Source organism: Penicillium citrinum (genome assembly GCF_028827155.1).
Source record: "Penicillium citrinum strain IBT 23319 chromosome Unknown utg000009l:1.0-4274883.0:1.0-4276374.0, whole genome shotgun sequence".
NCBI classification, from domain to species: Eukaryota; Fungi; Ascomycota; class Eurotiomycetes; order Eurotiales; family Aspergillaceae; genus Penicillium; species Penicillium citrinum.
The window spans coordinates 3,240,168-3,253,586 of record NW_026622694.1 but is presented as its reverse complement, the minus strand read 5'-3'; the positions used below and the strand labels follow the sequence as shown (position 1 = coordinate 3,253,586).

At 47.3% G+C, this 13,419-nt stretch overlaps 4 protein-coding genes across 4 annotated transcripts; 1 reads left to right on the top strand and 3 right to left on the bottom strand.

Moving 5' to 3' along the window:
- Nucleotides 1-346: 346 nt before the first annotated feature.
- N7469_010692 (MmgE/PrpD family protein) lies at nucleotides 347-1,921 on the bottom strand (the record flags this gene model as incomplete). Its single annotated transcript, XM_056649597.1, has 4 exons — nucleotides 347-482; nucleotides 546-1,324; nucleotides 1,384-1,557; nucleotides 1,601-1,921. 4 exons carry the CDS (start codon nucleotides 1,919-1,921, stop codon nucleotides 347-349), a joined length of 1,410 nt encoding a protein of 469 aa, XP_056496728.1.
- Nucleotides 1,922-2,347: 426 nt separating this feature from the next.
- Nucleotides 2,348-3,541, bottom strand: N7469_010691 (thioesterase family protein; the record flags this gene model as incomplete). The annotated part of the gene is made up of 5 exons (XM_056649596.1): nucleotides 2,348-2,701; nucleotides 2,761-2,959; nucleotides 3,011-3,051; nucleotides 3,102-3,110; nucleotides 3,194-3,541. 5 exons carry the CDS (start codon nucleotides 3,539-3,541, stop codon nucleotides 2,348-2,350), a joined length of 951 nt encoding a protein of 316 aa, XP_056496727.1.
- A 1,907-nt stretch (nucleotides 3,542-5,448) lies between these two features.
- N7469_010690 (class I SAM-dependent methyltransferase) lies at nucleotides 5,449-6,636 on the bottom strand (the record flags this gene model as incomplete). Its single annotated transcript, XM_056649595.1, has 1 exon — nucleotides 5,449-6,636. The coding sequence occupies one exon, from the start codon at nucleotides 6,634-6,636 to the stop codon at nucleotides 5,449-5,451; it is 1,188 nt and encodes a 395-aa protein (XP_056496726.1).
- Nucleotides 6,637-10,688: 4,052 nt separating this feature from the next.
- On the top strand, nucleotides 10,689-12,991 carry N7469_010689 (CCR4-Not complex 3'-5'-exoribonuclease subunit Ccr4; the record flags this gene model as incomplete). Its single annotated transcript, XM_056649594.1, has 2 exons — nucleotides 10,689-11,739; nucleotides 11,802-12,991. The coding sequence occupies 2 exons, from the start codon at nucleotides 10,689-10,691 to the stop codon at nucleotides 12,989-12,991; spliced, it is 2,241 nt and encodes a 746-aa protein (XP_056496725.1).
- Nucleotides 12,992-13,419: the final 428 nt, after the last annotated feature.

Below are 13,419 nucleotides of genomic sequence, written 5' to 3'. Positions count from 1 at the left end.
GAAACTTGAATATATCTTTCATTGCGGTCATGCATGCATTGGATTTGCCTAACATTGGAGACGAGATACCCTGTTCAACACATTTGCATGCAGATCCGGAGTTGAAACCTGCATTATAAACTAGTTTTATTGATTGTTTATTCAGTTGGCATTGATGGCGTTTGGAGCTTGACTTTTTAGACAGTTCTCTTTCCTTTGCATGAACACTTTATTTATTATTGCATGTGAACATCGCTACTCTCAATATGAACCATTAGCATGCCTGGCCTTTGGCTTTCAATAATCTTGACCTAGGACTAACATTTGGGCATGACTCTCACATACGAACCTAGCACTGTTCACCGATCTATGCGAAGACAAAACCCCTGATATCGTTTTCGTGTTCCAAATTCCATGCTCTTTTAATGAGCTGATCAACCTTGCTCGAATTGGTAAAGCCACCATAGGTAGCAAGAGCCCTGACTTTTCTTTCGATTTCATCCCTATTGTGTTTTAATAGCGTTAGCACCGAGCATATTCACAATCGATTTTCTGGATATATTTACCTCGTTAAAGGAAGCTCGGGGTCTCCCTTTGCAAATGCGACAGATTGTGTGAACTTCTGTCCTGACTTGCAAGTAACTATAACAGTCCCTTGCCATTTCTCAGGGAAAGCCTTATCAATACCTTCATCAAGTTCCATTGTCACCCGACTCTGGAAATCCCTCAGTGAGGCATCATTCAAATCATTCTCGGTGAAATCGGTGATCATTGCCTGTCCTTTCTTTGCTGCAATGGCCAGAACAAAGCCCATGGAGAACTTGCTTTGGTGAACGGTTTCTCCTCTACCGCTAAGCCCTAATACATTCAAGGCAGCTTGGTAGGTACGGGTCACAACGGACTCGATATCTTCGAAACCAACATTATTCTTCTCCATGAGGTTTAGCAGAGCATCCACGCTAGGGTGAGTGTGACGACAGGATGCATGCCATTTGAAACTAGAGCGAGAAACTTCGAAATCGACACCAAGCTTTTCATCAATTGCTTCAGGGTTCGTATCTCCGGGAACCAAAGCAACACCCATTGCCTTGGGGCCTTCAAGAATATCACGAGGCCCGAGAAGGCCATCGCGGGCAGAGTACGCGGCGAAGATGCCGTCAAAGCAAGCTTTTCCGGTATGGACTTGCTTTGAGTGCGTTGCATCCATGAGAAATTGCCAGAGTCCTGCGGCTTGAGTTCCAGCTGTCCCAATTGCGGAAAGTGTTTGTTCTGGGCTAAGCTTAAGAAGATGGGCTGTTGTTGCTGCAACGCCGATTACACCACCAGTTGCTGTCGAGTGGAAGCGCTTGTATGGAGTTAGTCATGGATCATCGTTCGGACAATCTTGGTTCAATTATTCTTTACCTCATAATGGCTTTTACCCAGATATTCACCCACGCGGCAGCCAACCTCGTATCCAACAACACATGCTGTAATAAATTCCTCTCCGCTAGAATTCAGATCCTGCGCCACAGCGAGAGCCGCAGGAAAAATGACGGTTGCCTCGAGAGATATCAGCCTTTTTCTAGAATATAAAGACTGTTCACATAGCAGTCAACTCGTAGAACGTGATTGAATTTACCGGGTGCATGATACTTCGATTGTGAAGGTCATCCTGTTCAACTACATGCGCTGATGCTCCATTTACAAGGCTTGCAAATGCCGGGCTAGTTGTGAACTTCAGTGCACCATCGATCAATTCGCTATTGCCATTGGAGGGGCCCATTTGAACTGCAAACCGAGCCATGGCATTCACAGCTGGGTGATGGCGCCCGGCGATAGCGCATCCCAATGTATCGAGGAAAAAATCCTTTGTCTTCTGGACCACATCCTTAGGAATGTCACTATACCTGAGATTGGCAGCCCAAGTTGCGAGATGCTCAGTCCGGGTTCCTTCGACCATGGCTACTAGTAAAGATGATTCCACGAAGGTTCAATTGTATAGTAGTATTTATTGATGTTACGATTGCTACGTAGGTGATGTTGATCTCTATGGCACTTCGACTCACTGCACACGTGAGGGGGCATCTTTCACTGCGATTCACAGCCCACTTTCCGAGGTTACAGTTACAAGTAGGCTATCTTGCAAAGGTGGTGGGGTAGAGGTTATGAAATTACGCTGGAATGTCGGCACTTGTCAGAGTCTGGAGACCAAGCCATATAGCCGGTCCAATGAGGCTGACGCAAATTACATGTGGGGAAACAACTTGAATTTATGCATTCGGTGCATCTCTTGTAGACCTCATATGTATCGGATCTTTATGGCGCATGTCAATACTGTATATACAATCTTAAAATGGTGCCCCGAGTCTTTGTCTAAAGTCTAGAATCATGCTGAGCCGGTATCCTCTACTGCGTCCTCGCGATCCCAACTTTCTAACTCGAGAGTTCGAACTTTACTCTCTATATCCAAAATCTGCTGTTGACAGTTCTTCTTTGCCTCTTCTTGCAGTTCCCAAATGTGCTTGAACTGGTTGAGGATAAATGGTGGAAGCTCGGGCGTCTTTTGATTCCTTTGATAATCATAAGTCACAATATCCTCGTGGCAACGAGCAGCAGGACGTTGTCGGCTTTCTGACATGATCATCACTTGCAGGTAAAAGGCCGACTGCGAGGATAGAGATGAAGATGGATCCTGTACAAGCTTGTGGTATACAGAGATCTTGTCTGGAAATTTCATAGGCTACGGCAGCGCCCTTGTTAACTCCATCTATCATCGGCGGATTGTGACCATAAACTTACAAACTTGTAGTCCACCTTTATGCTTCGTAAAATCAACCCAATTCCCGTTGAGCTAAGCAAGGCAAGCCACTTTTTCTTGTTCGTCTGGTCGATGTGTATTCCAATATTACGTGTCCAGTTCACACGGGCAGACTCGGCGTATCTAACGTAGTTGACATTGTTGACATGTCCTATTGTGATAGTATATCGGTTAGCCAAGCTACGCAGTTATTTTGAAATCTTTTTTTTAAAAAAAAAATCTAAATCTTACCCTATAGAAAGTGTCAGTATGTACTCAGCCTCTTCGGAAAGCTAGCGCATCCAATGCGCCTATTGTAATTGTAAAGGGTCATCCGACTTACCATGACGTCCTGTTCGACCGAAAATACCGTATATGTCAGCAAAACTTAGATCATGTATCTCTATAATATCAATTGAGTGTCCAGGACTATACCATCTCGCCCCAAACCACGTTATGTCTATACAAGCCCCGTCGCTTCTCATCAGTCAAGAACCCTTCGCTACCAGCAATCAATTCTCTCCAGTCCCGCGCCAACTGCTGGAGAATATGTCCTGCATCATTCACCTGTGTCGGTTTAAGACCGAACATCATGCATTTCCCGACTCGTCGCTTCATCATAGTAAGCCATCGTGGATCAATTCCATGGGGTCGCGCAGGAGGATTCGCCGAGGTTGAGCTACTGGCGTTATGTGCAGGGGATGACACGGACAGTAATCGGCGAGAGGACAACAGCAAGTGGGAGCAAGGAAGCTGCCTGTTTAAAGCGGACCGGGGTATCATGACGGGCGATACTTTTGAGAGGATGCAGCTAGGATAGGACAATGCGATCGCGGACTGGGGACATCACGGTAGGGCAGCCTCGGAAGCTTGGGCCAGGCTCGGGTAGAACCCCGCCCCGTTGGTTCAATTACCGTCGGCCCGCCTCGTTGTACTATACAGGATACATCGTCGGGCAAGTGTGCAAAGAATTCGCGAAATATGTGCTTGCAACTTTGATATTTTTGACGCAGTTCCACGAACTTCTTGGTCGAACTTTGTGCCTTAATCGTTCTTTGACGCATGTCCCCATCTTTATGAAATCATGCACTGCCTTTCCTGTTTCGAATACTGCTTAGATATTCCGGCCATGACTGCTTTATTCTCGGCACCACACGGTAATATGGTGTAATTATGGGATAAGCAAGAGAATTGAAAGGAAAGTGTCAAGCTTCAACGTGGTGTTACGTTCGGATTTTCGGGGTATCTTCAAGTCGCTACCTGAGACTCATGTGCCATTTAATATTGGACGTCACCCATGGAGTCGAAACCGAATGCACATTTTCCTCTGTATCTATAACTATTACTTGTGATAGCTCAAGCTAACGCGGTAGCTCCCCCTTTCCTGTCTTTTCGTTCTCACCCCAATTAGTACCTAAACAAATTGGATGTAGGCATAATCAAGCCAAGTAGATAGTTTGTAGAAATCTTGATGATATACTAACCGGAGAATGACTTACAGGTAATATAGCACTATCTGACAGAACCTTCCCAGTCCTAAGTACATTTCAGATTGGACAAGCGTGTACCACTCAAAAATGACTTAAAAGGATGTACTTCTTGTATGGTCTGTAGATGGACAGCACGTGATGCGGAGACGGCTGTCTGCGGGGCCTTGGCAATGAGATTCAAGCTCTCGCAGCAACTTCTCCGCATTCATCACTTAACCTTGCCCAGCAGTATCACAACCCATCAAAAGAGAATGGTGACGGCCGAGTTACGCGGACAAGTCATTACTGTTTATAAAGGTATAGCCTCAACGCTATCGTTAAGCATGGAACGTGGATCAAGACGCCGGTAATCAGTAGACTGATCAATGAAACAGAGCTCCTTTTCTTAGGACGAGAGTATCCCCTCGGGTATCAATATTTTCGCGATAGACTCCATCGTGCATTTTCGAAACAAGCACATATTACCGACGAGAATGAGATTCGAAAGGGCATTGCCCGTGCCGAATACGTAAAGAAGGGTGAGCCAGCCTTATCAACTTGAACTACTTTTGTTCCGGTCCGGTCATTGTGAGCTTTCCAGAATGCTAACATTGATTTGAAATCAGAGGTTGAAGCATTGTAAGTATGAGTTGTTAAGTCTTAGGGATTCATTCCATTTCCCATTCTTTATCAAAATACGCCGAATTACTCGTCCCCTTATGATTGAGTTCACTTTGGTTGTTCAACGAATAATCAATTCAAAACCATGGTCTTTCTTTTGTACATTTCTGTCCTTTGGACAACATCGGGTCTAGACACAAGTTCATGATCCCACATATTTCTGTCATCATATATCATAGCATCATACGATCGCCACATTCATCTCCTGGGCACAAAATTGGAAGCTAGCATTGATCATCGCTGACAAGATCACCAATAGGTACTACTTGAAGCGATACCGAACACTGAAGAAGCGTTATGAGACTTCATGACACGCCTTGCCAGTCCGCGGAGATCTTTTCTGGAATGAGCCGCTCCATGATTTGAAATGCTGCCCGAAAAGAATCAAACGGAAACAAAAGCCAGCAAAATATAAATTAGAAGATAAAAAATTCACAAAGTGGGGTATCACCAATACGAAGCGCAATCAATGATCACTGTTTTTTTTTGTTATTGCGCCCACCGAAAACACCGGAATCGATTCTTGGAACAGGGTTCTGTTTATTTCTTTTGACCCCACCAGGCGCTGACTTCAAGACATTCGCCACTAGCGAGGCCGCCCTTTTGGAAAAGGTCGGTGGTCATTGCTGCCCACCATCGGTCCCATTCATCACGTCCTTTTCCACTGGCTTCTATGAGCATGGGCTCCAACCCTTCAATCATCTGAATGACAGTCAATAAAGCAGTACGTCGAATGGAGATCTGCTCTGGAGTCAAGGCTTTTCGGGCGCGGCCCTTGGAATCCTTTCCTTGGCCTTCTCGTTCCCATCGAACCTCTCCAAGCGGAATGGCGATTCGGCGACTGTCAATATTTTCCAATAAATCCACCTCTGAATTGAATGATAAACCAATGGTCGCGCATGGCAAAGCCGTGAGTTTTCGGCGGTCAAATGATTTCTCGACCCAGGAATTGTAGTCCACGAGATACTTGTTCTGTGCCCTTGTGAATGGGGTGGCGGAAGAAAATGTATATGTCGCAGTCTGATCAGCGATCTCCTGCTCCTTGGAAGATGTCTTGCGTGCGGGTGCTGGGTTGGGCAGCAATGAACGAAACACGCAATCTGAATCCCAAACTTCTAATATTCCCCCGGACTTCAAGACTCGGAGGGGTTCGCTTAATCCTGAGGCTTGTTGTGCTGGGCTGGATGGGCACATACCCACATCCTTGATGAATACTAAGTCGAAGTAGTCATCTGGGAAGGGAAGACGGGGTTTTCTCAGGTCATGCCGTTTGAATTGCCAGTTCATGCCCTGCTTGCGTAGATCCGGGGCGAGGGAAACAAAATCGATGCCATGGAAAGATACATTTGGTTGTCCGCGCCGAGTGAAGTACTCATGACACAGGCCAGACCACAGGGCGGACCCGCAAGCGATCTCCAGGACGCGCTTGGGCGGACGATTGGCCAAGTGGGGATTGCAAAATGGACCGCCAAAGACACGCAGCAGCATCATCGAGCGCAAGCTCTGGCGGTGGATCTCGGGGAGGTCGCATGGTAGAGGGTAGAGGTTTTCCGGATCGCGAAGATAGGTGCGGTCCCCCTGGCGCGCCAGAGGGTAGTTGGAGTAGTCGGTTAATGAGCCTAAGGACGAGGAAGAGGTCGCAGCGAAAGTCGAGCTGAGGTTGGAATGGATATCCGAGCCGGACGCGGCGGCGGCAAATGAGGCCGTCCCTGACGACATCATGTCCATCGCCGATTCAAGCGCATTGAATTATCCCCGTCTTCAAGATGGATGTCTGTTCGCATTCTCGCAGTGCAATTGGGGCGGTATTCATGAACGATGAGACATAATTGTCTCTTGGAAGCACTGATGAAGTAGATTCTGGTCTGGTTTCTTCAATGTCCGTTATTGCGTGACGGATGAAATTGAATATAATGAAGTGTTGATCAAGCAGGTAGTTTTCGAGGGTTGATAGTGGTGTGTCTTGGAGTATTGATGAAGGTGGGGGGTGGAAATGAAGAAGGGGAGGGCAAGTTCAAAGAAAATTGACAATAGAAAAGCCGAAGGGATCCAAGCGGCTTTCGGAAAATATTCTTTTTAGTGTAATCGGAACGGAGACTCCAAATTTCTGTGAAGGAAATTTAGAGAAGAAAAAAAAAAGATAATTTTTTTGGCCCTTCCAGAAAAGGGCTAGGGTAGAGACGGGATATGATTCAAGAGGAAGTCTTTAAAACTGCAGAACCCCCCCTCCAATCCGGCGTTTCACGAAAAAAGATGATGAATAGACAAAAGATGAAAGTTGATGGGAGAAATGGGTAAGAACCAGAGTAAAAATGAACAGAGAGATAATAAAAGAGAGAGGCAAAGACAGAGACAGAGAGAGCGCGAGAAAGAGAGCCCCTGGATCACAGTGGTATTGAAGTGTATCCACTCGAGTCCAGAAGGGGAGTTAGCTCCTTCACGTAATGGAGTCGAGGTGATTTGTGTACTCCATCAACCGGTTCACGGATGTATTCACTTTTTGTATGTTTCTGCTGTATACCGGTACTTATGTTCTCGGGTACTTCGGACTCTGATGAGGCTTCAGACCTGTCTTTAAAAGGGAACAATTGATTCGGAGGAGCTCGTATTCTATAAAAATGTGGGAAAGAAAAAGACTGTTGACATCATCGAATCGAGGCAATTTCCCATTAGACCCGGGCCGGAGCCACTCGTTCCACAGATTGTCTCGCCGCAAGAGGCAAACGGGCGAAACTCAGTATTCTATACATCTATACCACACATCTAGTAGTGACCAACTACGGAGAACTTACAATTCACTATAAAACTAGAGGTGTTGGTTATTATATCTATGAGTTCGACCAAGAATACATTCAATATGCTCTCTCCTATCCTTTAACATTATAGTTACTCGCTGCAATAAGTTCTGACTCATTAGTGGTCCTTCTCGTGGACTCCGTAGAACTATCCTCCAGAGGAGAGTGTCTCTCTGTCCAGCTGACTCTACTGTATTGCCCCTCTAGCGGGGTCATCTTAACCCGAGAGATCCTCGCCGGGGTCTCCGTCCGGTGCGTGCGTTGATTGACACGTGCAGCGTTGGGGTCGATCCTGGTTGAACCTGCTGAGCTGCCGAGTTTATACCGATTGTTTCGTGATTTACTGTATTCTATACTGTACACACATTCACGGAGCAGTCACCTTAGTTCACCCACTCGACTCGTATAGTGAGATCTATCACCGCCAAAAGTCGAGCAAAGACCTGCTCTACTCCATTTTCCGTATAATCCCCTAAGATACAGATTGGTATCTACATAACTCCGTACGGAGTACAGTATCAAACTACTCCGTTCTCAGTAACTAGGGTATGTATGTACATACTATGTACGACCGGCCCCAATACCTGACGGAGATCCCTTGTCCACTATACGCCCTTCCCCGTCTTCCGTCCCAATTCTCAGGTACCCGGTGCCTCACTAGTGACCGCCGAGAATTAGCCTCGCCCCTCTATTTGATACTCGCATTGCACCGTGCCACCGTCCCTCTATCATGGGCCTGGGTTTTGCTTCCATTCCGGACCCCTGGACTGGCTTCTCTTTTGTCCGGCTGTTTTCCCCCCTTTGCGCTCTGATGTTGACAACGGCATTTTATGGACACCTTTACCCCCCTCCCCACCGATCCCACCATCCTACTGGGTCCCTTGCCAACACAACCGGCTACGTACCTGCAGGCCCATCCAGGTAAGCCGATCGGCAGTACTTTTGTTTTGACGTATTCGCGTGGACTCGTCAGATTCTTCACTCTTCCATTTTTCAGCACCATGTACCCGGATTCACCTTCGCTTGGAATTGCATCAAGGACCTTTTTTTTCCTTCTCTCTCTCTTCTTTCTTCTTCAAATTCGGTGGCGATAATTGGCGGGGACAAAATGGGGAGGAAGAACAGCTGACCAGACCATTCGTAACTCAGCCCGTGTGGTGGTAGCAGAGACAAATACAGGGGGTGGGGCTCATGATCGACACCTGTCGATTATTGGGCAATAATGGGAGTAAGTCATTCACACAGGCGCTTCTTTTTGGGATTTACCATTAGGGTTTTCAGAGGTTGGGGTAGGCGATAGTATCGATAGTCTCGATAGTGCGGATGTGGTTGGAGATGGACTACTACTAGTAGTCGCTTTTATACTTTCAAGCCCTTGTTAGCGGCCCGGCAAAATCGCGGGGCAAAACAGTCTACAGTAGAAGACAATGTTAGGTTGCACCAATAAAATCAGTTAAAAATTGGATTAAGTCTACTGTAACCAACTAGGGTATAACAATATTCATAGTGTGAAGGAAACACAAGAGAGGTTGCCAGTTGGTACTGATGCGCCAATCATAAAGCTACTCCTTATCCATCATTCAATCAAGCAATCAAAAATATACTACCCCGCAGCCTATTACGTCGATGGTATCAAATCTATAGCTAGAAATGATATACAAACTGCCGGCGAATAGTGGAAAGGGCCGGAATTCTCAAACCGGTGCTCACTCTGCACACAGAGTAACTATCAACTAATTCATGGCTGTGATGAATCATAGTTGATTACGAGCAGTATCAGTAGTGCAGTAGGAGACGTGAGATAGAGCAAACAGCCACTACTAGTACCACTAATGGTATTTAGTAAATAGAATAGTATTCTATAAGATTCCAATCTTTGTCCAGATACGGCCTGCTAATACCCACTATTGTTTACCTATATAATGCTAGGTATAACACCGGCGAATGCTCGCAATACAATTCAACTATCTAGCAGAGGCACCCTCAAGGACCCCAGATAAGTACTGTGATCGCTGCTATCAAATAAATTACGAAACAGCTACTACTCGCAAAACATTCTAAATTGGTCGTAGCTTGACCACTTTCGGGTGATACGCTGCAGCTAGTACTCGGGATAGGCGAGCATTGAAGCTGATGGTGACCCAACCCCCTTTGTTCTGATCCCCACGGCTCTACACATGTAGTAGCTTTCAAAACCTGAGCTGCCTCCACAGTTAGTAGATATCAAAAAGCAACCCTGATATTAACCCGAGAGGTTCTCGAATCATCTGCTTGAATAATATTAGCGGATATTCTTATAGAGTGAATGCGTAGAGTGAATGACCGTATCTTGATGGGTTGGTGTTGCCAGCATCAAAACTTCACCGAATTGTTGGCCAACATACTCATGGTTCACCATCCAGCAAGAATCCCCTCGCTCTCATTCCAAACATACCCTTCAAACATATCGGAGTCACGAGGGACAAGCCGCCAGCCACAGAAGAGGTGCCGCCTGGGTGTATAGTCTTGGCACAGTCGTATCCGGTTATCACGTGACGAAACTCCCGCCTTCGCCAACCCAGAAGTGTCATCTCGTCCTTGCTATCGACGCCCCTCCCAACAGGTCAATCGTACGAGCTCCGCCCCTTCAGACGTGTCGCCCCCAAGGATCTTGTTCATCAATCTAATCATTCCTTGACGATCTAGTTAGGCTGTGATCTGAACCCGTGGACTCTTCCCACTTCCCGCCCTTTCAACATTGCTCAATCCCAACCGGGACGGCCTGCGACTCAAACCTCCGCGCAAGGTCTTTGGTGGCCGCTAAACCCCAATCCAACACTTTCATACGGGGTGGTATAGCTACAAGGCCCTATGTGGAAGAAGAGAAGAGACCGTAATCGATCGTCAGCTGCTCTCCTCGCTCCCTCCACTCCGAACCTTCTGCCACTCGCCCGCCCCCCGGTTGTCTACCAGGGAAATAATCCAAGGTCTTGTCTGCCCCGTTAGATGGCAGATGGTACCTACAGGTTCCAGCAGCCTGGGGCCGGGCAGTTCTACTTCCAAACACAACCGCAGCAACACTCACACCAACGACACGCCATTCCAAACGGGACCAATTCTCCGGGTCGACTGAAGTTCAACCACGACACTCCTTCTCCTTCTCGATCACCGCCTGGAAACCATTCAGCCCCGCTGAACCCTCTCACTATGTACAGCCAGAGTCATCAACAACATGTCATGATGAATGGCGGTCAGGGCCATCAGCGGTTTGGCATGCAGATTCCCAAGTTTCAGTCCCAAAATCATCACCCCCACCACACTCAGCAACATCATCACCCCCATCATGCCCAACCTCAGCACAACATTCCCCAACACACCTTTTCTGGTGGTGCTTTGGCCACCACGACCCCTCATTTTACGACTTCTCATCTACAGAATGGAGGGCCAACCGCAGTAGATGACGATATGGACGATCCAATCAGCGAGCATTGGACTCGGCAGCTTCAGCTCCATGTCGAGTCGCGACAGGCAAATTCTCCTCACTACTATGCCCGAATCATGGCGCAGCAGTCCAAGGGTATCCAGATCATGCCCAGCCAGACTGACCCTTCGGAGCAAGGAAATGATGCTCGTAATGGCACAACCACAAAGAAGGCAGCATCTCGACAAGGTTGGAATGCGCTCGATTTCGGTGGTCAGGGCCTCAGAGCCATAGCTTCATCACTCTTCAACTATAACTTCCTCGAGAAGCTGTACCTTAACCACAATAAGCTGAAAGCTCTCCCACCAGCTATCGGCCAGATGCGCAAACTCACCCATCTCGACCTGTCTGGCAACGATCTCACCGAGATACCCGAAGAGATCGGCATGCTCTCCAATCTTAAGACGCTTCTCCTCTTCGATAACAATATCCGCACTCTCCCCTACGAAATGGGCTATCTTTATCGGCTGGACACCCTTGGCATCGAAGGCAACCCACTAAACGAGGTTCTTAAGTCTCAATTGATGAAGGATGGAACAAAAGCTCTCATCAAATACCTCAAGGAAGAGGCTCCTGGTGAGTAACTGTTCTGTTGTCGACTCAATTATACAAATTAGCTAATTATCTATCTGTCTTAGTTCATATTCCTCCTCCTGATCGTGATTGGGTCATTCTTGATGAAACTGCAAGCTCGACAAACAGTTCCTCCGAGAAGATTACGGTCCTCTCCTATAACACCCTCTGCGACTCATCCGCTACTGCATCCCACTATGGCTATGCCCCCGCCCGCGTCCTTTCCTGGGAATTCCGAAGAGAACTCATCCTTAACGAATTACGATCCCACAGCTCGGATATTGTCTGTCTACAAGAGGTTGATCAGGGAAGCTACAACAATTTCTTCCGTGAACAACTTGCCTACAATGATTATAAGGGAGTCTATTGGCCCCGTGGACGTGCGATGGGCATGCAGGAAGAAGACGCCAAGGGCATTGATGGATGCGCTACTTTCTTCAAGGGAAGCAAGTACATTCTTCTGGACAAGCACCTGATCAACTTTGGTCAAACCGCTGTGCGACGACCTGATGCCAAGGGCCAGGATGATATCTACAATCGACTGTGGCAAAAGGATCACATTGCGGTTGTTATATTCCTCGAGAACCGGCAAACGGGTGCTAGATTCATGGTCGTGAATGCCCATCTATACTGGGATCCGGCATTCAAGGACGTAAAGCTTATCCAGACCGCGATCCTGATGGAAGAAATCACAAAGCTTTCAGACAAATATGCCAAATGGCCCCCTTGTACCGACAAAGCTGCTTTCCGTTTCTCTGAGGCTGAAAGTGGCTCGGAGAAAGCTCCAACCGTGGAACCGGCGCCTTCCATGGAATATTCCAGTGGCGACCAGATTCCGCTCCTCATGTGTGGTGACTTCAACTCCTCGCCTGGATCAGCGGCATACAACTTAATCGCCAGTGGACGCTTGGCGGAGGAGCACCCCGATCTGGAGAAACGACTTTATGGTAACCTCAGCAAGATTGGTATGACACATCCCTTCAAGCTGAAATCTGCCTACGGTTCGATCGGGGAACTCAGTTTCACCAACTACACACCCGATTTCAAAGATATTTTGGACTATGTGTGGTACTCGTCGAATACACTTCATGTGTCGGCGCTGCTTGGGGAAGTGGACAAGGACTATCTTCGCAGGGTCCCTGGGTTCCCCAATTTTCATTTTCCTTCTGATCATGTCGCATTGCTTGCGGAGTTTACTGTTAAGGGGAAAAAGGGTAAGGTTGTGGAGGCTGATTTTGGGCCACAACGACACTGATGTGGAGCATTGATCTTTCGAGACGGGGTGTTTGTGCAATCGGGTTTTTCATATTTTCTTCACTTCTCTAGTGTTTGTCATTTCGGAATCTTTGGGGGTGGTGGGTTAATTAGCCTGCTGTCTTTACTGTCTTATGTTCTCTATCTATCTTTCTTGTTGTCTTTTTTTTCTTCTTCGATTTCTTTCTCTGTCTCTTGCCGTGATTATGAACTCGTCTCCTTTCTTGTTCTCACTTTCTCTCTCTCTCTCTCTCTCTCTCTCCGTCTCTTTTCCCTAACCTCCTTGCTCTGAAGCATCTCCCAGTCGTACTGGCTAGCCCATTGAAGCGGTTGCCCCTAGAGTAGCCACTTCGACGAGGCACCTTGCTTGCCTTTTCTCCTCCATCTTCCCCGTCTTGTTTATGTCCCTCATCTCCGCTGTTCTTCCTG